Genomic DNA, 22,171 nt, shown 5'->3' on the forward strand with positions numbered 1-22,171 from the left:
TAAATACCTAGGATATCTAGTACCTTAGTATTAAGTATATATATTATAATAATTATGTTGTGATTTTGCTCTAATATTATATATTTTATCAATAGATAAGTGGAATAATATTCCTGAGAACACCTGCTTAGAAATAAAAATAGTTTTTTCTATTATTATGTATATCACAAAACTTTTTCGTAATACTAACTTGATAATTCCGTAAGGCTAACCACAATAGATTCTGCTTCAGTCACACGTGACATTTGCCTGTATGACCTATTTATGCACAAAAACACAGCTCGCACAAGTAGTGAACTAAATAGGAAAAGAACAGTTGGATATTTACAGAAACAACAGCAGTAGAATCAATGTAAGGAATATGATGGATTGATTATTCCCAATTCGTGGGCCATGGTGGGCGCAGAGAAGGCAAAGCGTGACTGTCCATCTCAACACTGTAAATATTTTTTTCTTCGTCAGTTTTATCCTAATATGGTCATTTATTAGGGCTCCAGGGACAAAAAATATTCTGAGGTGAAAACTATTAGTAAAGAAAATACCAGAATGGAAACAAGTTGCCTAAAAAGATGGGATATGTATCCTAGGTTCAAAGTTAAAATTTGGGGACTTTTATATTAAATTCTTGCAGGAAATCCCAAAGCACTGAACTTGAGTTTGAACCAAACTTTGAGCTCTTTAAGGTCCTAGACAACTCTTTTTTTTTTGAGGAACTAAAAGTGAAATCCCATGTTCCTAACCTCTTTAGATAGCTGGCCTTATATACTGTCATCACTGTTTATGTTTTCTTGGAAAATTAACTGTTCAGGGCATTCTTAGGGCTAAACCATGGCCATGAGGATGGCAAGCAATGACCTCAAATGGCTACAGATCATTTAGATCTTCTTTCCCCTCTTGCCATGACATGGAGGGTGAGGGCAGTGAATGGAGCAGCCGTGGCAACGGGGAGAAAACATCTTCATGTGAAACCGTAGTCTTTCCCCAGAATCTACATAATTAAATAATGCTCTATATGTTTCCAGGAAACTCTGAGGAACAAATTCAGTTTTCATGTACCTAGGTGATTCTTTGGCTGGTACAATTTTTGCTGAGCTGCATTGTCTTCTGCAAAACTGTGGCCCTGAAAATCTCTATCCTCCTGGAAAATTGTAACCTATATCTCTGTTTGATTGTGTGACATTAGACTCAAAGGCTTATGATAACAATAAGAACAATGGCGGGGCGCCTGGGTGGCTCAGTTGGTTAAGCGTCTGACTTCGGCTCAGGTCATGATCTCATGGTTCATGAGTTCAAGCCCCACGTCGGGCTCTGTGTTGACAGCTCAGAGCCTGGAGCCTGTTTCGGATTCTGTGTCTCCCTCTCTCTCTCTGCCCCCCCCCACCAGCTGTCTCTCTCTCTCTCTCTCTCTCAAAAATAAAATAAACATTAAAAAAAAGCTCCTATATCCTGGAGAAACTTTGAACAGAAAATAAAGATTTGAGGGAAGAAAGGCATTTTGAAGAAAAAAAAATGGAAAGGTATCATTAGCTTTCACCAATAATTACATTTCTTTTACAAACATACAAACACGCCGACTAAAAGGCTTTTCTTGATTACTGACTACGATTTTTCGAACAGATGGTGAGGGTTTAGGGTTTATAATTAAATAAAGCAGGTTACCTTGCCAGAGTCAAATGCCAAATACTAATTTTAGCCCCAGGTGTGCCAAGCAATGTCAAAAAGGTCATCAAAAATACTTTTTCTAATTGTTGGTAAATCTTACTTTCCTAGACCAGCACTATGTTTGCAAGCTTTTTAACCTTAGAGTGACTTCTTCTGCTAACAAATTTGCCTATAAACAATCTCTCCTAGAGGGCTCCCGAACTTCTAATAACTACCTTATTTTTCCTAATGTTTGATTATCACTGAAGGCAGCCACTGACCCCATTCGTACCCTCTTCCTGGCTGGGCGTTTGGAGGAGACAGGGTTTAGCTGAGTTCTTAGTGATGGTGGCAAGACAGGGTAGGAAATAACAGCTGCTTGCCATCTCTGCATTCTACTGGTTGGTCATCTGGAGCGCACTCAGAATGAAAACGACATGTGAACTCAGATTCAGGAAAACGCGATACGGAAAATAAATGTGCTAAATACATAGATAAAGATTATAAAATGGTTTTCATCACCAAATAAAAGAGTTTTGGAGTTATCTGCAACTCCAGCCCTTACTATAGCAGAAAACGGAACTCTCGGTATTTCATCAACTGTGCGTGATGAAATACTACTCTAACTTCTTTTGACGTACTCATTTTTTCCCTTCAAGAAGAGTTCAAGAGGGAAGCCAAAAAGGCTAAATGGGATTGTCAGCTGGCGTCTACGCTCCTTTCATACAGCCCTTTGCCCCCTTGGTTGCTTAACAAGTGTTTTTCCAGGAACTGAATGGTAAGGCTAAATCTGAAACAAAAGAGGAAAATCAGTGTGAACGTTCACTAGAAGAATGCTTGAAATTTCCCTGGGAGGGACCAGACTGAGAGATTTGTGATAAATCCATCACGGTTTCAACACACATGGGCAGGGAGAGAGATATCTCATCTGTTGCTTGTAAACACTTGATATTTATCGATGAGAAGACAACAGAGAGATGATCACAGCAATTACTCTCTTCACTTTATTCCCTTACTTGTTATTCTCATCACTAGGTTGGAGATCCTATCCTTCTTAGCTGAGGTTCTTTATTTCCAAAGCGGAAGGGAAAATCCTGCGCCTCACCTTTTGGTATGCTCTCACTTCCTTACTGGTTGTCAGCCCACGCTCTGAATCAGCCAGATTTCGTAAATGTTCTCAAAACACATCACCAGCCCAGACACGAAATATCCACCGCCACCTCTGAAGTGTTTGCATCTGTGCAGCTATTTTGAACCCACTCACATGATGGTGAAGATCACTTCGCATTAACCAGTCATGAGTCACCACCAATTGTTACAGAAAGTGTCATCAAATACTCCACATTCCACCCCCCCCCCCCAGGTTGGTACTCATGGCAAGTTCAAGGCTGAAACTCTACATTCGTTCTTGGCCTCCTGCAGGCCCCCCCCCCCCCCCCAAGCTGAGGTGGGGAATCAAAGCCGCCCTGACCAGAGCAAGAGGCTCGTGCTTCCTGCTCGCGCTCACCTGTAGATGGCGCTGTCTTCCTTGCTGGGAATGGACTTCAGGTCCGTGAGCTCCAGGAACCGATCATGGAAGTAGTGGAGGTGTAAAATGCACACCAACAGAAAGGAGGTTGGGATGAAGATGCGAGTGAATAGTTCTGCTACGGTGAACTGTTTTAAGCCGAGATCCTCGAGCCTGTAAAACAAAACGACACGAAAAGCAAGAGCTTTTCTTAGGCAATGAGGGCACTTTTTTCCCCCCCATCATAAATTACATCAGTCTTCACTGTCTCAGTTATACCATTCCTTGAATTCCCCTCTCTCTTCCATGCGTTCCACTTTGGTTTCTGCTTCCACCAATCCAACGGACCCGCTCTTACATCGGGCGGTAACAACCTCAGTATCGCCAATCCAGAGTGGCTGCTTCTCTTTGTTTAATTCAGCTTCCAATCCTTCTTGAAACCGTCCTGGCCTTGGTGCCGCCACACTGTCCTGGTTTTCCTCTTCTGTCGCTGTCTCCTCCTTTATTGGACCTCCAGATGTGAAATAGCCCCAGGCCTCGGTGCTGAGTCTCTTCTCCCGCTGATGTTTCCCTTAGGTAATGTACAAGTCCTGGGGATTTAGACACCATCTTAACACCAATGATTCAAATGCACATTCAGAGTTCCGGCTTCTCCTGTGGATTCTTGTGCCCACATGTCTACCAGAAGGTTTTTTTTCCCCCACAGTTATTTCATATTTAGTGTTTTCCAAACGGTATTCTTTATTTCCCAGTTTTTCTTGGCCACGCGGCTCTCCACCCCGGCCCCCCACTCGAGTCTTCCTGGTAATAACTGTCTACCTTGTGCCAAATTCTGAACTACCTCTTCTAGATGAAACCACCATCATTTCTCACAAGAACACTGCTGTTGCCGACTCACCCGCCTTGTGGTTTCTACGCTTGCCTTCTGACAGCATTGCTTTTTTCAGCCAGTCAAGGGTTACTTAAAGACTTAAAAATTTCCCCAAGCATAAAATGCAAACACCACTACCTACAGGCCATGCACATCCTGGGTGCCTGGCTCTATTCCCCACCTCTGCTTCCAGTCTCCCCCCTGCTCCTGGCAGGCGAGCCTTCCTCTTGTTCTTCATTTGTGCCGAATTCAGTCTTGCCTCAGGATCTTCACATTTGCTGCTGTCTTTGCCTGGGAAGCTTTTCGGCAACTCGGCTCGCAACTCACGCAGTTTTCTTAAGACAAGCCCTTTAGGTGGAGTTTAAATGTCACCTTCTCAGGGAAGCCTGCCCTGATCACTCCATTTATAGTTCATATCCCCCACGGTTTACCACCTCAATCTGTCGTTGGTTTTCCTTCACACACTTGCCAGTTAGCAATTAATTTATTTGCACATTAAGTAGGGCTTTTTTTGGTCTCCTCTACTAGAATATAAACTCCGTAGTGCTTAGACTCCATCTGTCTTGCTTCCTGTGTGTGTCCCGAGGCAGAGTCAGTGTCTGGCACATGGGAGGCATTTGATAAATATTTGCTGAATAAATGTTCAAGTTGTGTTAGCCTAGCTACATGGCGATCCGTTCCCTTTCAGCTTTTCGCTTAGCCACCTCAGTATATGCATTCAGCCCTCTGCCCAATTCTGGTAACTAATTTCAGAAGTTTATAGCAGCAAATTAGAAAAAGACAGGGTACACGTACAGATATATCACACATACATGAAAAAAAGATTTCATCATCATTACTCCATTAGCACTTACAGAAATTTCTTTTAAGTCTATTCATTTAATTTTAAGCCTATTCATTTAATTTTAGAGAGTGTGAGCAGGGGAGGGGCCGGGGGAGAGAGAGAGAGAGAGAGAGAGAGAGAGAGAGAGAGAGAGAGAGAGAGAATCCCAATCCCAAGTAGGCTCCACGCTATCAGCACAGAGCCCGACCAGGGACTCGAACCCACAAACCGTGAGATCGTGACCTGAGCTGAAATCAAGAGTTGGACACCTAACTGACCGAGCCACCCAGGCGCCCCTGAAATTTTTTTCTACGGCATTGAGTGTTCCTTAGAATCTTAGCACCTGCTACTTAAATGAGAAGAGGCTGATGCTTTATATTATGAGCCTGTGAACCAACTGAGCCGCAGAACTGAACTTCCCTTTGGAAAGCAGAAGGCATGCCTGGTTAAGTACTAAGCAGGTGTTTCAGATGAAATGGCCATTAGAAAAAGCTAGGGCATTAAAATGGGGCTGAAAACTCACTTTTCAGTCAATATTCATTGAGTATGTACTATGGGTGTCAGGCTCAGGGCTTGGCAGGGAGACCATAAAATGACCTGCCCTCCAGGAACTTACAGACCCTGACGACACCATGTTTTATGAAAACCTTCCACAAAAATATTTGAACCACATGCATGCAAGTCTTCATCCTGTCTGTGGTTTCCACAGCTCATTCATTTTACACCAAACTGCTTACTTTTCTTTTTTCAATCCTGTCATGTTTTGCCACAGGCCTGGGAAGTTTTCAAACTGATATGTGTATATAAAGATAAGCACCAGCATAGTGTAAATAACCACAGACATCCAAAAATATTTTAGGATTCGCCTCCACCATTCGTAGTGCACCTGTGAATCAGATGTTGAAAAACAAAGAAAAGAAGAATTCGTTATTAAAAAAAAAAAGCAAATTAAAAAATAAACATCTCATTTATTCCAGTATGACAGGTGGTGATATTTACAAATACTAAAAAATCAAATCTAATTCATTTTTTTTTAATTTTTGAACCTCTGTTCCTCATAGAGTTGGTTGGATCTGGATTGGAATCTCAGGACTACAAGACTTGCTACCTAGGTCCTTGGGGGAGTCGCTGGACCACACTGAGCTTCAGTTTCTTACTCCCTAAGTGCCTATTTGGAGTGCTGTTAAGAGGGAGAAATCAGAATATTTATAAGGCTCTTGGCATGGTACCTAGTTTATAAAAGGCATTCAAGCATTAGTATGGAAGATGTTGCCATCATGGTAGTTATCACTGAGAGAAAATTGTGCCAATTTTGAAATTCTAGGTGGTACTATATGAGAAAAATGTGAAGCCAGTAAAGAGAGGTTTACCACCTCTTTACCAAAAGCCTGTGTATTTTCATCTGAGAACATCTACCCTGATTTTTTTTTTTAAGTAGGCTTCATACTCACTGTGGAACCCAATGTGGAGTTTGAACTCACCACTCTGAGATCAAGATCTGAACTGAGATCAAGAGTCAGATGCTCAACCAACTGAGCCACCTAGGTGCCTCCCTACCCTGAATTTCAAAGGTATTTCAAAATTTTTATCAATTTCGGTTGAGCGATTTTAATCTCTATCAGTGAATTCTTCTTGCTTATTTCAGTTGCTTTATTTGCTTGGCTGCCTGCAAGATTAGTGTACTGTTGCACGTGTTTTTCTTTTTTTTCTTTTAGAGAGAGAGAGAGAGAGAGACACAGTGTGAGTGTGGGAGAGAGGCAGAGGAAGAGAGAGAGAATCTCAAGCAGGCTCCATGCTTAGTGCAGAGCTTGATGTGGGGCTCGATCTCACGCCCCTGGAATCACAGCCTGAGCTAAAACCAAGAGACAGACACTCAACCGACTCAGCCACCCAGATGGTCCTATGGCACCTGTTTTTATCACTGAGTTAAAATTTCTCTAGAAGTTAAGACTGAATTTGTGGAGAGGCTAATTATTTTAGTAGAATTTTTTATATATTCTAATTAATAAAATATTAAAATAGTTGATACAATATGCATATATGTTTACATACACAGTTTTCTGATTCTAAACTCTGAAGAATAAGTGAACTGAGAATCAACCAGTACTTTAGATTTTCCAGCCACTGTTCTTAAACTATCATTCAAAAATTAATTTAATTATACAGGCTTTTTTTTTTTTTCAAGAATTTTTGAAAAACTCATGAATATTTTTTTACTTTTTAGGAACCCCAAATTTTAAAACGATGAACAAGCTGAAGATAGTCATTTCCCATTTTAGGCCTTCTTAATATGTAATGTTTGAAACACATTGATCACTTTATATAATAGGTTCACGGCATTATATTAGTTTAGGATCTTGTCAAAGGAAGCTCACATATATTTCTGGGGCTGCCACAAGGATCGCAAAAATAGAAGACAATCATTTACCTACCTGATACAAGGCCACACAGAACAGAAACAGCACCATGTAGATGATTTTGTACATCACAATTTTACCCTCGAAGCTGACGAAGAAGAACATTCCTCCACACACGTAGATCCAATACTTGATGAACATGGCCACCACCAAATTGCCCAGCACTTTCATGATGTCCTGGTTGTCATCTTCTTCCATTTCTTCTTCTTCTTCCTTCCTTCTCTCTTGCTTTTCTTCCTTTGCTTCCTCTCCCTCCTTCTCCTCAGCCTCTCCTTCTATTTGTAGCTCTTGCTCATCATCTTTAAAACAGAAGACTTTGCTGTTACATTTAGCTGGTTCCCTGCCCGGAGCCACACTCTAACTGGGTGTCATATGTGGGACTTAGAAGCACATGGTTTCATGTGTTACTCTATGATTTGATTTCAGACTGTTTTAGTAAACAAGGCAGCATTTATGACTAATCATAATCAATTTTCATAGCCTTTGTGAAATATAATTTCAAAGAAATAAACCTGGTAATACTTTATGCTAATCTGTTTATAACACCTAATTTGATTTCCGACATCCAAGGACAGATTTAAGAACGGCAGAATCTAGGGGCACCTGAGTGGTTCAGTCGGTTGAGCATCTGACTTCGGCTTAGGTCATGATCTCACTCCAATTCATGAGTTGGAGCCCTGGGCTGGGCTTTGTGCTGACAATGTCAAGACTGCTTCGGATTCTCTGTCTCCCTCTCTCTCTGCCCCTCCCCCACTTGGGCTCTCCTTTTCTCAAAAATAATTAAAAACAATAAATTAAAAAAAAGAAGAACTGCCAAGATCTAGAAAAGTAACTACAGTGGTCCCCCCTCCCCAACTCTGTTCCATGGTTTCACTTTCCACCATTTCAGTTACCTGAGGTCAACCACAGCCCAGAAACAGATGATGCACCTCCTGACGTATCATCAGCAGGACAATCCTGGCCTAATGCCATGTCACATGCCTATGTCATTCACTTCTGTCTCATCACATTAGCATTGTATCATCTCACGACATCACCAAAAGGGTGAGTACAGCACAAGATATTTTGAGAGAGAGACCACATTCACATAACTTTTATTACCCTTTCTTACTATAATTGTCCTATCTTATTAGTCGTCCATGTCTCACTGTGCTTAATTTATAAATTAAACTTTATCATAGGTATGTGTGCGTAGGAAACGGCCTATTTAGGGTTCAGTACTATCCACAGTGTCAGGCATCCACTGGGGTCTTGGAACATGGTCTCTGTGAGTAAGGGGTCCCCTGTACATAACAACACAAACCCAAACTAGTATATCAATTTCTAGTTCTGATCGTTTCACGGCTCGAAAAGTGTGACCATGGATAACCATTTAACTTCTCTGAACCTGTTTCTTCTTCCCTTAAGTGGGAATCCATTTTGTGAGGATCGAACGACAGCACATTTTCTAAAGCTCCTTGTGGGCTCAGAGTGTTGTCTACTGCTCCAGGTTAATGTTTGGCTTTTATCTGGTCTGAAGCACAGAGGCTTTCTGATGCGTTTTGGGTGCTCTTTGTAATTCAGCGGAGCGCGAAAATCTCTAGTCACGCTAATTTACCTTTTCCTTCATTTTCCTGACTTCTGATTTTGACCTCAGATAAAAGAGCTTCCTTTTCTTGGAGAGCTTTTTGCTCCGTGAGGTGCTGCCTCAGCAGTAGCCAAAAAGTAATGGTGAAAAGTATCTGAAAGCAGAGAATGAGCAAAACGAGAATTAAGCCACCGTCCCAAGCATACATGCATTTCAGCATATACAACAGTTTGCCCACTTCTCAGTGGGAACACGATAAATAAGCCTTTCTATCTGACACAGAGTCGGGCACCCACTTGCTTTCACCTGAAAGTCACTGGCTTTTAAATCCCCTTTACTGAAGACACGAGCAAGCGTGTCGAGGGCCAGGAGTCCATTCGGCAGTGTGCACAGGCCCAGGGGGAGATGTCTGGACAGTCCAAACCGCTTCCATCTGGGCTGGAAATCAGCTTTGGCAATTGGTCTCCCTGGAGACCAGTCCTCGATAGGACCACTCCCTAGTCCTCGATTTCCTGTCCTGGTGGTGACATCAGCACAATTGTAAGAGGAAGGAAGACATGTTTCTTCCATAATACTCCTGGACTCTGCAGTGTTCCTTGTTATGAAGAATTCCACAGATGGGAAAATGTACATCCTGGAGAACAGAGCCCTTTAACATCCTATTCAGCTCCTAGAGCTGAAGGAAGACTTGTTCTAAGTGTCCATGCTTGCACATTAATATTTTGTGGAGGGCTAGGAAAAAAATAGCTGACGCTTTAGGGAAGCTCCGTTCTTCAGAGAATATGGGACTTGGCACAGAGCAGTTTCTTTTCTTGTACTAGCTTTATTGAAATGTAATTTACATGCCATACAATTCACCCATTTAGAATGTGCAACTGAGTGGTTTTTAGTAAATTCACGGAGTTGTGCAACCATCACCGCGATCATTGTGGGATATTTCATCGCCCCAAAAGAAGACCCATGGCAGTCACCCCGTCCCTCCCCACCTCAGCCCTAGCCAACCATCAATTTACTTCCTGTATCCAAAAACTATACTTTCAGGGATCATTTCTATAGTTCGTTACTTCCTGTCTCCATACACTTCCTAATCCGGGCATCTTATATAAATGGAATTAACAATAAGCATTCTTCTATAAGTGGCTTCTTTTATTTCGCATGATGTTTTCAAGGCGTGTTCATGTTGTAGCCTGTATTGGTACCTCATTTCTCTTTATTACTGAATAATAGTCCATTGTGTGGATGGATAGACAACATTTTATTTCTCAGTTGATGGGCAGTTAGGTGTTGCCCGCTTGGGGGCTATTAAGAATAACACTGCCATGACATTCAGGTGCAAGTTTTTGTGTGGACATAGGCTTTTGGTTCTCTTGGGTATAATACCTAGGAGTGGAATTGCTAGGTCTTATGGTAATTCTATGTTTAACCTATTGAGGAACTGAGAGACCGTTTTCCAAAATGGCTGCAGCATTTTATATGCTCCCCCTCCTTCAGTGGTGTATGGGGCTTCAGTTTCTCTATTTCCTTGTTAATACTTATCATTGTCTGCTTTTTTTTTTATTCCAGCCTTCCTGATGTGTGACGTAGTATCTCATTGTGGTTTATAGTAGGATTTTAATAAATATTTGCCAAAGAAATGAAAACATAAATCGGCAAATGAATGGGTCCTTTTTACTTTGACTAACTGCCCACTTAACTATCCCTAAATATCCACTTTTCATTTGCCTTCAACATAAACCAATCCCAGGAAGTCCTGGACAACATGTTTAGGTCCTGAGAAAGTCAAGGACCATTTCAAGAACTGTAGTCAAGAACACTTCTGGAAGTCACAAGCCATTGAACTGTAACTGCAATTTGGGAAAGAAATCTGTTTCTCGAATGCATATGTGTAACAGTCTAGGGATACTTGAGGGCAGATGGGCCATTTTTCCTAGGTGAGTTACAGGACAGGCTTGGAAGGCACGGTTGACGGATGTGGAAGACATTTTAGCAGCTGATAGGTACTATGAAGTAGCTGAGTCTGGCTCCCCCAGAGTGGTCAGACCTCTGAGGATCCAGGCCATATTGTTTCTTTCTCTCGATTTCCATGATCCACCCAGTACTTTGCAAACACTGTGTTTAATAATGTGCTCTGACAAATGTCACCGTGATAGAGATTTTATGATCTTGGGTTATGTTTTTATCTATGACAAAACTTGTTTTCTTTTTAGCTTCTGAGTACATTAAAATATAAATGCAGACCCTGCTTTCCCCAGAATAACACTGCTTTTTTTCTTGCAAGTAATAAATTTATTTCTCCCAAATGTCCCCCCATCCCAAGGACTGTTGATTTAAAAAATTTTAATATTTATTATTTTGAGAGAGAGGAGAGTGCAAGTGGGGGAGGGGTCTAGAGAGAGAGAGAGACAGAGAGAGACAGAGAGAGAGAGAGAGAAGATCCAAAGCAGGCTCTGTGCTGACAGCAGACAACCTGACACAGGGCTCGAACCCACAAACCCTGAGATCGTGACCTGAGCCAAAGTCAGACACTCAACTGACTGAGCCATCCAGGTGCCCCCCAAGAGCTATTGATTTTGGGCAAGAAGTAGTTCAGCCAGTTAGGCGGCATGCATTTTCAGATGCCTCCCCAATATTCTGAGCCAGGTTGACACAGATTTGCACAGTCACAAGATGAGATTTCAAATTTCTCTTATTAAAAAAAAAAGATGAACGTATCAGTTGTGTGTGTGTGTGTGTGTGTGTGTGTGTGTGTGTGTGTTTAAGAGGAAGTCCAGGGAAGGAGAGAATGAGAGGGAAGAGTGGGAGGCAGAAGTGACCTGTGAATGGGAATACGCTGTGGGACTGTCATCGTGGAGTGGGGTTTGAGAGAGAAAGTGGAGTAGGGTGGGCATGGGCGTTTTATATGAATGAATGAATCAATAAATGAACTGGCCATGGTCCATGAACACAGGGGATTATGATCTAACTTCTAACTCTTTAGAATTCACCTGTTAGGAGTTTCTCCCTTACCCCAATAGCCTTCACCCAAAAATCTGTTATGAGAACCAATCTTTGGTGTCTCCTAACACCCTGTTGATGCCTGGCTGCTTTGGCTATGGGCTGTCTGGTGTCTGGTAACCTGTAAAAAAGGTGGTTGCTCTCAGGAACGGTGGATTTCATGCAATGTAAATTAATGTCCCTCTAGGCAGAAACTAATTCTCTGCCCAGAGGAGAAAGATTTCAAGGCTCATGGAGTAATTACACGAATTACATAGGACTGCTTTCACCGTCTTACTGCAAAGTCATTGACACAAATGGAATGCGTTTAGAGTCTGCCAGTGGTCACAAAACAAAGTTTGGGGTAATTTATAATCTTCTGAAGTGAAAACTATTAAAATGGGGCATGAAAATAATGAGTAGTGACAGATCATGAGCTTTCTCACTACAAATGAAGGCACATCATGTAATCCACAGAAGGAAAAAAATAAGTGTCCTATTTAATTTTTGCTGCTACAGTGTTTTTAAGACATAATTGAAGAAAAAACGTTTTTATGAATAATCGGTGATTATCTGTAATAGCAATGTGTTCAGCCTGCTTTGCAAACTGAGATCAAAGTCTCCTAACCCTTTGATACATTTTACACTGTATTTTCCTGTTTCCCCCTCTAATTTCTACCACACTGTAATTGACATTAAAATGTAACAGCCTGTATTTTTCCTTCCAGTGGAAAGCACTGTTATTTTAAATAAAATCTAAAAGCATGGTGTAATATTTATTCACATTTAAATTATAGAGACCTCTAAGGAATATGAGTTATTTCTTAGAGTTTTTAACGTATTCATTTTTGTAAAGCACTGAATATTTGGAACCTACCTTTGTAAGTCTGTGCCTGGATATGCTTATTATGATTATTGTGGATTTGTTTCAGTGTTTTGTTTTCTTATTTTCCCATTCACTTACCTTTGAGGCAAGTTCTCCTGGCTCTTTCTTTTCTAAAAATCCTGGGACCTTTTTAATTTCAGGAAGTTCAAAACTCCATATATACTGTAATATCAGCAACAGATTTCCATAGACGACCATGAAAGGAGAGCTGATCATGGCATATTTTCTTCTGTTGCGAATCATCCAAAGGGTGCATGACCAAATCAACAACACAAAAGTCAACCAGCTGTGATAGGTGATGCTCCAAGCCTTGAGGGTGAAAGGAAGAGGAAACACAATGATGGTCACTACAATGTATAGTCCCCCGCTCTGGTACGTTAACAGTTATCTAAAAGGAGGGGCATTTAGGTGGCTCAGTCAGTTAAGCGTCAGCCTTCTGTTCAGGTCATGATCTCACGGTTTGCGGGTTCGAGCCCCATGTCGGGCTCTGTGCTGACAGCTCAGAGCCTGGAGCCTGCTTCAGATTCTGTGTCTCCCTCTCTCTCTCTCTCTCTCTCTCTCTCTCTGCCCCTCCCCCTCTCATGCACTGTCTCTCTCTCTTTCTCAAAAATGAATAAATGTTAAAAAAAATTAAAAAAAAGTTATCTAAAAGGAAAAAGTCAGTAATATTCAAACTAAGGAGAGGAGACAGTGGTGAAATCATGGAGAGATACCCCAACCTGGGGCATAGGGAGAGAACCGAAGAGAAAGACTGATCTTGCTGAGAAGAGCATTATTTTTTAACTTCCTGCAGGGAACAGAGCCAACGGCAAATGTATGGCGGGTCTTCCTTCTAAATATTTTTCACTTTAGGTACAAAGATATAAAGGTACACCCTACTTTGCAGTGTTAAAAGCAACTGTAAGTGATCTATCCCTTCTTTTTTCAAACTAGACTGGAGAGTTATTTAAGAGTGCCAAGGAAACGTGGCCATAAAAATTTCCTCATATTATTTCCTCTCGGCAATTTGCAAATTTGTCCTATAGGAGAGCTAGCTTTTTTTTTTTTTTTAATTTTTTTTTTCCAACGTTTATTTATTTATTTTTTTGGGGGGCCAGAGAGAGACAGAGCATGAACGGGGGAGGGGCAGAGAGAGAGGGAGACACAGAATCGGAAACAGGCTCCAGGCTCTGAGCCATCAGCCCAGAGCCTGACGCAGGGCTCGAACTCACGGACCGCGAGATCGTGACCTGGCTGAAGTCGGACGCTTAACCGACTGCGCCACCCAGGCGCCCCGAGAGCTAGCTTTTTAAGTGGTGAACTTACTTAAAATTTATTTAAAATTGTTGGTTGAAACACATGATAAACATAAACTAGAAATTAAAGTTGCTTTTATTGAAATTAGGTGAGTGACTGCTAACTATTAGCAAGTCTGAATTATTTTCATGAAAATATTATTTCTTGGAAATACTGTTTATCAAAGGTTAGGTAGGTAACAGTTAATGCACTTGCATTAAGTAGTGTATTTAATTCATTTATCCCGGTACGAAATACAGATGTAATGGCCATTCGTTTGGGTGTGACCCAGGAAAATCATCTCCGCAGATATTACAAATCCAGCAAGTCTGTTCCCCTGCACCCTATTCTTGGGAAGGTGGGGGTGGAAGAGGAAGAAAAACAAGTTGTGAGGATTTTTTTAAACCTCTTTCCTATGTAGTGCCTAAGTGACATATGACTTTATGTTGTGGTATTTGGGATGCTTCTGCATTATGTTCAGTTTCTAGATTGTCTGACAGTTTACTGTATTCCAACTTTATATTTTTGAATAAATACAAGTACCATTCTAATAGACTTGGCTCCTCAGGACTACTTTTTCTGTCTGTGATTAAAAGTCTGTCACATGGGACACTTCCATGTGTTTAAAAGGCAGGCTCTTTTAAAACATTAATATGATGGCTCCGTTAAAACAATGAATATGGCACCAGACAGGGGCATGTCTTTAATGAAGGATCTGCTCTCTTAAGTTGTTTTTACAATAGATTCTTTTTTATACTAAGTAGCAAAATGTGTAATCAAGGTTTTTGGGGTTCCTTTTTAAGCTCTATTGCTTTCCAAACAAACAAAAAAAAAAGACCAGACTTGTTTTTAGAAAGAGAGAAGAAAGGTATATACTCTTTTGAGTTCTGAATCAGAATTGTAAGTTGCATTTACATTTAACAGTTTGAATTTGGAATTTTGCTACAGTTTAGAGGATGACATGTCGAAAATGCCAGAAAGCACCCAAGAGCACAGAATTTACATTAAAGAAGAGAGTTTGCAATCACCTAACGAGCTATCTTTCATTTCTTTTAGCACAGAGCCTGCCACAGGGTTCAAACCCACGGACCGTGAGGTTGGGTGCCCAACCAACTGAGCCACCCAGGCACCCCTGAGCCATCTTTCATTTCAAGGAGCTTTCTTTCTGCCACCCCTCTCTCAGATGTACAGCTGTCCTTACTAGAAGCTGAAGTTGATTGGACACACAGGTTGGTTCATTTGGAAGACATCTTGAGGGGAGGCCTGGAGAAACCGGGTTCAGGCATTTCCCCCCCCGCCCCCCCCAGAGGTATAGAATATCTTCATTCTATTATCATTAAAGGTGTTCATGGGATCTCACCATTGACCACAAAATGTAGAAGAGTCTTGTGTTAGGTAAGTGTTAGGTGTCTCAAAAATAAATCAGATTTCCCATAAAAGTTTGTTTTTAGGAAGGGGACAAATTAGACTTTCTTATATCCCCTCTCTCTAGGCCAAAGCATGATGGTGATGATGATGATAATGAGGATGAGGATGAGGATTTCTGAAACTGTGACGCTGGGGATGGAAGATGTACCTAGAAGTGAGTACAAACATGCATCAACTGAGCACTGAAAACCGGAAAAGCTCTTGGGAACTCTGGCTGCTGGATGTTCATATCAGTAAAAATTTTATTGCAGCTAAGATGGACTACAGTTTCACTGAAATTTAAGATAAGACGTGAATGTAATTCTCCCATGTGAAGAAAATAAAAGCAGTTTATGGACAATCTTGAACACCTTCAGCGTCACATAGAAAAACTACCCAATAGATCCTTTTAAACTGGCAAAACAGGCAACCGTCTCACTTGTAAGGCTAATTTGAGAGAAATGCATTAATATTTAAAAGGAGGTTAAATAGAACAGAACCTGCTTAAAAAAATTTTTTTTTTAATGTTTTTGTTTATTTTTGAGACCGGGAGAGACAGAGCATGAGCAGGGGAGGGGCAGAGAGAGAGGGAGACACAGAATCCAAAGCAGGCTCCAGGCTCTGAGCTGTCAGCACTGAGCCTGACGCGGGGCTTGAACTCACGGACTGTGAGATCATGACCTGAGCTGAAGTCGGACGCCCAACCGACTGAGCCACCCAGGTGCCCCAGAACCTGATTTTTTTTTTAACGTTTATGTATTTATTTGAGAGAGAGAGCATGCAAGCAAGCAGGGGAGGGGCAGAAAGAGAGGGGGACAGAGGATCCGAAGCAGGCTCTACTCTGACAGCAGAGAGTCTGACGTGGGGCTTGAACTCATGAACTGGGAGATCATGATGTGACCTGAAGTCAGACACTCAACTGACTGAGCCACCCACGTGCCCCAAAACCTGATTTTTGAAATCTGTAGTATAAAGATGCTGGGAAAAATAAATACCCAACCATTCTCTGCCAAGATATTGGAAATATTAGATATTTGTGCCAGTCACGAGAGGATGGTGGGGCATTTCTTGAGCATGCCGCTGTCCCATTTCATACATACCATCATGGCAATAAGGGCACAGATGTAACTTTGTTTCATAATAAACTGGAACACAGAGACCATGGCATGAACTTTAACACTTCGTTTCTCCTCATGGCTCCTTTCCTCCTCAAAGTCTTCCTTCTCCTCCCCTTCTTCATCTTTCTTTTCTAGATGGAGAAAAAAATTATGTAACTATTTATGCTAATATGTGAATTCTGGATAAGGGTCCCAACTGCTGCACCACATATATGGTTTTAACAGAGACTTTTATTTAAGACTTCAGAGATTCTTTCCAACTGACAAAGCCCTTCAAATTCAAACAGAATGGCCTGGCCAGCGTAATGGAACCCAGCACTCAGAAATCCTGGAAAGAAAATTTCAATTTGAGAGGAATGGAAAGCAGCCTCAAAGATGGTCCCTAATAATCTCTACCTCCTGGTCTTCATGCCCTTGTGTAGTCCTTGTCCCTTGAGTGTGGGTGGGACCTTTGACGAGCTTCTAAAAAGTAGGAGGGATGGAATATGACTTCTAGGATTAAGTTTAAAAAGACTATGGCCTTGCCTTAGGCACCTGGGCACTTTCTCTCATTTCTCACTCATTCTGAGAGAAGCCAGCTGCCATGTTGTACACTGCCCTAAGAAGAGGCCCGGGTGACCGGGAACTGGTGCCTCTGGCCAGCAGTCAGCAAGAACTTGAGGTCAGTCAACAACTACATGGGTAGATGTGAAAGTAGATTCTCCTCAGGTGAGCCTTCGGATGAGACCACAGCCCGAGCCAGCAGCTTATCTACAACATTATCAGAGACCTTGAGTCAGAGAAGCCCATCCTAGTCACACCTGATTCCTGCCCTACGGCAACTATGACACTAAATGTTTTAAGCCCTTAGGTTTGGCCATAATTTGTTATTCAGCAATAGATAATTAATACAAGCAGTATCTAGAGTATGGATAGAATGAAGGTGCAGAAAACCAACCAGCCAGCCAACCAACCAACCATCCAACCACGTTGCCAGCGTGAGCTCAGTGGCCCATGGTTTCCTAGGTTATGCCGAGGCAGAAAAGTCACACTAAGGATGAAAGATCATCTTAAAAAGCAAGAGAAAGTGCGGAGGGCTGAGGAGAAGGGGACCAGCAATCGGAAAATACGGGCATAGCACTTAAAGAAGGATTTCTTCTCAAGATCCTCCCCTACTTGTCAGGAAAACTAATTTGAATTCAAAGATGAAGTAATGAGTGCCACATCCCTTCTGTCCTCCTGTTTAAATTAAATGGGCTATGTATATCTGGGTCACAACAGGGAGTTGCTCTACCCCATGCCAAGGAAACAGAAACCAGTGAAGAACCAGTGGCCATGCACAGCACCTTGTGCAGGCTCCACAAGTGAGTCTCTAAGCAAGGGGCTGGTATTTCCTCCTGCAGAAGCCTGCTGCCTTCCGCCCTTCCACTGTGGGGGCTGAGGATTATCAGGGGAAGGCCACAGATTGGACACAGTGATGAAGAAACAGAATCTGATGGATTTTACAGCTCGTGGCGTTACCTCTCTGCTTGTAACACTGTCTGCGTATATATATTCAAATTTAAAAATAACTGTCCAGCTTTTATGTTACCTTTGAAAGTTCAACTTATGATGTATGTGTGAGTGTGCCTTGTCAGCAGCCAAAATTGTATTCATCTCTTTTTACGTTAGCTATGTGTAAAGAGAAGTGTATCTGGCTGTGACCTGAGCATCCCAGACTTTAAAAGTCACAAATGCTGGCTCTCGGCCTGCCCCGTGTGATTCTGATGCCAAAGCACTGAAGACCACGTTGCAGAAAGTACTGGATTTTCTTGAGATATTCAGTAAGTGAACTGCAAACTAAAACACTTGCAAACTAAAACACATGCAAGTAGGAAGCAGAAATGGGTAATTAACCCATAGAGTCTGGGGCTCTGTGGAGACGGCAGGTGCCATCTAGGGCTGGGGGTATGTGTGGGCTGCTGGGTTAGGGAAGTGAACCTGGTCTGACCTTACTGAGGAAGGCTAGATAGTGTGACTAACCCTTTGTATTGCTAAGTAGATGCCAGGTCAGAGGCAACCTCGGGGTATACTGATAACTATGCAGAACAATACAGTAGAGTAAGTCTGATGAAGAATTATGAACAAAAAATATATTAAGCTTAATGTACCAATCACAGGCTGGATAGTTGCTTGCCATTTACTTAAGGTAGGATCAGGTGTAACAACTCCAGGGTCAGTTCCATATAAATAGAGAGAAAAATCCAGTACAGTTTTGCAGCCACTTTGACGCAAACTGCGTACTCTGCCTTTCCCCCCCAACAGTAAACTTAGCTAATTCTGTCGTTATGAACTGGTGATTGGCATGATCCCCGTCAGGGCAGTGACAACAGTGGTTGAGTCAACGCTTGCCTCGCAGGAGTGAGGGGCTAGTGTTGCCAGATATTCACATTCTTCAAGAGATTCCAGAAATTTCCGTATCTCAGAGCTGCAGCTTTTAAAATGTGGGTTACTTTTTTTTTTTTTCATTTTAGAAAATGCTGCATAGGCCAAACAAAACAAAATAAAACACAACCCAAGTCAAAGCCACCAATTTGTCATCTCTAGTATCTGCCTGCTTTCCTTCAACATAATAAACTGAGAGAAACTCAAAAAAAGGCCTAGTACAAGTTTGAGCCCTCTCCTTTTTTTTTTATAGACAAAATAAACTCTTTCTAAAAATGGTCATCCATTAACCAGAAAAACTATTAACCATGATTACAATATCAAATTATAGAAAAACCCAAACACACGCACACACACTGTAAGTTGATGTGTTTAAAATAACTGTTTACCTTTTATTTTTCAGAGTTTGCCCCAATTATACCATTTATTTTATATACAAGGATAAAATACACAGAGAAATACGCTAGGGAAAAATAGAGAACTTGAGGAACTGAGCTTAATGATACTGACCATGGAAGACAATGCCCGTGTTAAAAGGAGAAAGAACCAACACAATAAACAATAAACAAGATACAGAGAGATGTTGAGCGTGTGCACGAGAGGAGATCAAAGTTGAGGTATGATGTGCACCCCTTACCTGAGGAGTCTTCAGAGGGCTCCCACCGGTACTGCGGGGTGGAGTACAGGTCGGCTTTGGCGGGGCCGTTCTCTACGGGGAGACTGGGGTGGATGGTGTGGTAGTCTACGGGATTGCCATTCACGGTCACCAGCAGGCCCTGCCAGGGGAGCACGGGGCAAAGGCACAGCTGTGACAGCAGTTCCAGTTTTCAATGTGGACATACCACCTCCTTCCCTTACGCTAGAAAGGCATAACTCAACAGTGAAGAACTAAACGGAAGGTGGACAACTAATCAAGTATCTGCTTTAGCAAGATGAATCGCGTACATTCATTCCTGTGTCCAAATCTATTTTCCACAGAGTGGTCCCAATAAAAATTTAATCTGATCTTGTCTTGCACTTCTGCTAAACACCATGCAAGGCACCCTCTGTTCTAGGTATCAAGTGTAAATCCTGGAAAAGGCTGGCTGAGCCTTGCTGATCTGGTGTGATCATCTCTCCAGCCTCTGTTCTGATGGCCTCTCTCCCAGCCATCCCTCCAGCTAGTGCAACTCCAGATCGTTCCTAGGCCCCAGCCAGAGCACCCCTGTCCACACTTAGCACATCTGCGCATAGGACTAATGTAGTCTCATTAGCTGGCACCCCCTCTTGAGATCATTGCTGATGCTTTGCAATTTCTGTGCTGAAGCATTTCATACACTAAGTGCGATTTCTTGTTTTGTTTTGTTTTTTTTTTTTTGGTTTTTTTTGGTTTTTTTTTTTTTGCCTCTTTGGCTTTACGATATAAATATACATGTGTGTGTGTCCATGAACATGCAAGACTTCCTATTCAAATTATGTAATAGGTCTACCTACAGAGCAAAATGCTTTTACAAACTCTCCAATGTGGCTTTTTACAAGTTTAAATATATTTTGTATGACTATACGCACGCTCATGTTACATGAGTTAGTGTTTTAACAGCAATAAACCAGATATAATTTCCACAAAAAATTATTCAAAAACTTCTGGAAATTTTACAGATTATTAAAATACACTCAAAGGAGCTAATTCCATTTATATCACTTTTACATCACTTACGCGAGCATAAATGATAATTCTAAGAATATACTAACATCAGAAGGTTTGTAGTCATCTTGGGTCATGGATAAAAGCTGCGAAAAGCAATGCAGGACAGCAATGTTAATATGTAAGCAAAAAGCATGGTAAAGTTTATACGTATCTATAAAGTTTTACTTTACACATACCCATTCTTTCAACTAGCTGGATGCTAGTATGTTAAAACTGCCATGCAGAATATAAAGGGACAAGTCATTGAACTGGCTGTTGCTGTTTATTACAACTGTTTTACAGCTGCTGATGTTAACGTTTAATTGTGACAGCAAACAACCTGTCATAAACCACATGACTTCAAAAGCTGATCATGTTTTTCAACTGTTTTGTTCTAATAGAATAAGCTGCTTCATTTAATACTCCTAAGACCCTTTGAGACGTCTGCAAAATTCTGAAAATATTTACTTTTCAAGGAATAGAAGTTTCATAATAAAGCAAAATTGATTTGTAATGTGTGGGGTGAGATTATTTTTAAGATTTGCATATTGTCTACCACAAAATAATCATTACATGACTGTGCTTTACATTTTTTTGAACGTTTATTTATTTTTGAGAGAGAGAGAGAGAAATGCGAGAGGGGGAGGGCAGAGAGAGAGAGTGAAACACAGAATCAGAAGCAGGCTCCAGGCTCTGAGCTGTTAGCACAGAGCCTGATGCGGGGCTCGAACTCACGAGCTGTGAGATCATGACCTGAGCCAAAGTTGGAGGCTCAACCGACCAAGCCACCCAGGCACCCTAATGACTGTGCTTTTAAACTATATTAGTGCCAGGTGGTTTGGACCCTCCTCAAATAATAAGCGTTTGCTGTTCTGTGTTCTGCGTGATTCTCCGACCATTTTGGATCAGGACTCATTTATAATTATAAACATCACGGAGAGTCCCAAAGAATTTTAATAATATGGCTCCTATCTATCAATATCTACTATGCTAGAAATTAAAATTGAAGCATCTAAAAATATTTGTTAGTTTGTTCAATTTTTCTTAAAATTTAACATGCTAATAAAAATCATTTTGTTCAAACAGTTGTATTTAAAAAAACCAAACAGCGAAAACAGTGGTATTATTTTATACTTTTGCGTATCTTTTTAATATCTGGCGTAAATGAAGACAGCTGGATTCTCATATCTGTTCGTGTGCTCAATCTGCCATGAGGTGTTATTCTGCCTGAAGTATATGGGGAAAATTTGGCCTCAGCGAGCTATGCAGTTGGAAAAGGAAAGAGTATTTCAAAAGTCTAGCCAGGCAATTGTGGGCAGTTTTTTTGGTTTGTTTTCTTTTTAATACTACACCAAACTCAACAAGTGGTAGTAACCGGAAGATTAGTTGCAACATGGAATCTGAAAGTCTATCAGTGAACTTTTTACACTCTGTTGCCTTAAAGTCCAGAGGCGCATTTCACGTGTTGGTGATTTGCTCCAGTGAGTTATACAGTCTCCCAAATACTGACACATTTCGTTACACAGTATTTAAAAGACACACGTGTTAATATCACCACTGATCTCATCAGAGAGGTGCTCAGTATTGGGAAGTTTTCCAGCTCCGAAGAGTGGACGC

General features: G+C 41.4%; 1 protein-coding gene and 1 long non-coding RNA gene across 10 annotated transcripts in view; one reads left to right on the top strand and one right to left on the bottom strand.

Moving 5' to 3' along the window:
* Positions 1-22,171, bottom strand: part of PIEZO2 (piezo type mechanosensitive ion channel component 2) — a 465,880-nt gene that overhangs the window by 105,180 nt on the left and 338,529 nt on the right. For 7 of the 9 annotated variants that reach the window (XM_045041964.1, XM_045041957.1, XM_045041958.1 and 4 more), the window contains exons 10-17: positions 20,620-20,658; positions 19,526-19,664; positions 16,468-16,616; positions 12,764-12,994; positions 8,857-8,980; positions 7,275-7,558; positions 5,580-5,728; positions 3,149-3,322 (exon numbers count right to left, since the gene is read on the bottom strand). In XM_045041964.1, coding sequence (XP_044897899.1) covers positions 3,149-3,322; positions 5,580-5,728; positions 7,275-7,558; positions 8,857-8,980; positions 12,764-12,994; positions 16,468-16,616; positions 19,526-19,664; positions 20,620-20,658 — 1,289 coding nt within the window. Of the gene's footprint in view, positions 1-3,148; positions 3,323-5,579; positions 5,729-7,274; positions 7,559-8,856; positions 8,981-12,763; positions 12,995-16,467; positions 16,617-19,525; positions 19,665-20,619; positions 20,659-20,751; positions 20,965-22,171 lie in introns of those variants that run through there. The other 2 variants (XM_045041963.1, XM_045041959.1) reach the window with 2 other exon arrangements.
* LOC123381309 lies at positions 12,922-15,810 on the top strand. Its single transcript, XR_006588157.1, has 4 exons — positions 12,922-13,057; positions 15,017-15,189; positions 15,303-15,355; positions 15,453-15,810. It is a non-coding gene; the product is annotated as an uncharacterized LOC123381309 (long non-coding RNA).

Source organism: Felis catus, chromosome D3 (genome assembly GCF_018350175.1).
Source record: "Felis catus isolate Fca126 chromosome D3, F.catus_Fca126_mat1.0, whole genome shotgun sequence".
NCBI classification, from domain to species: Eukaryota; Metazoa; Chordata; class Mammalia; order Carnivora; family Felidae; genus Felis; species Felis catus.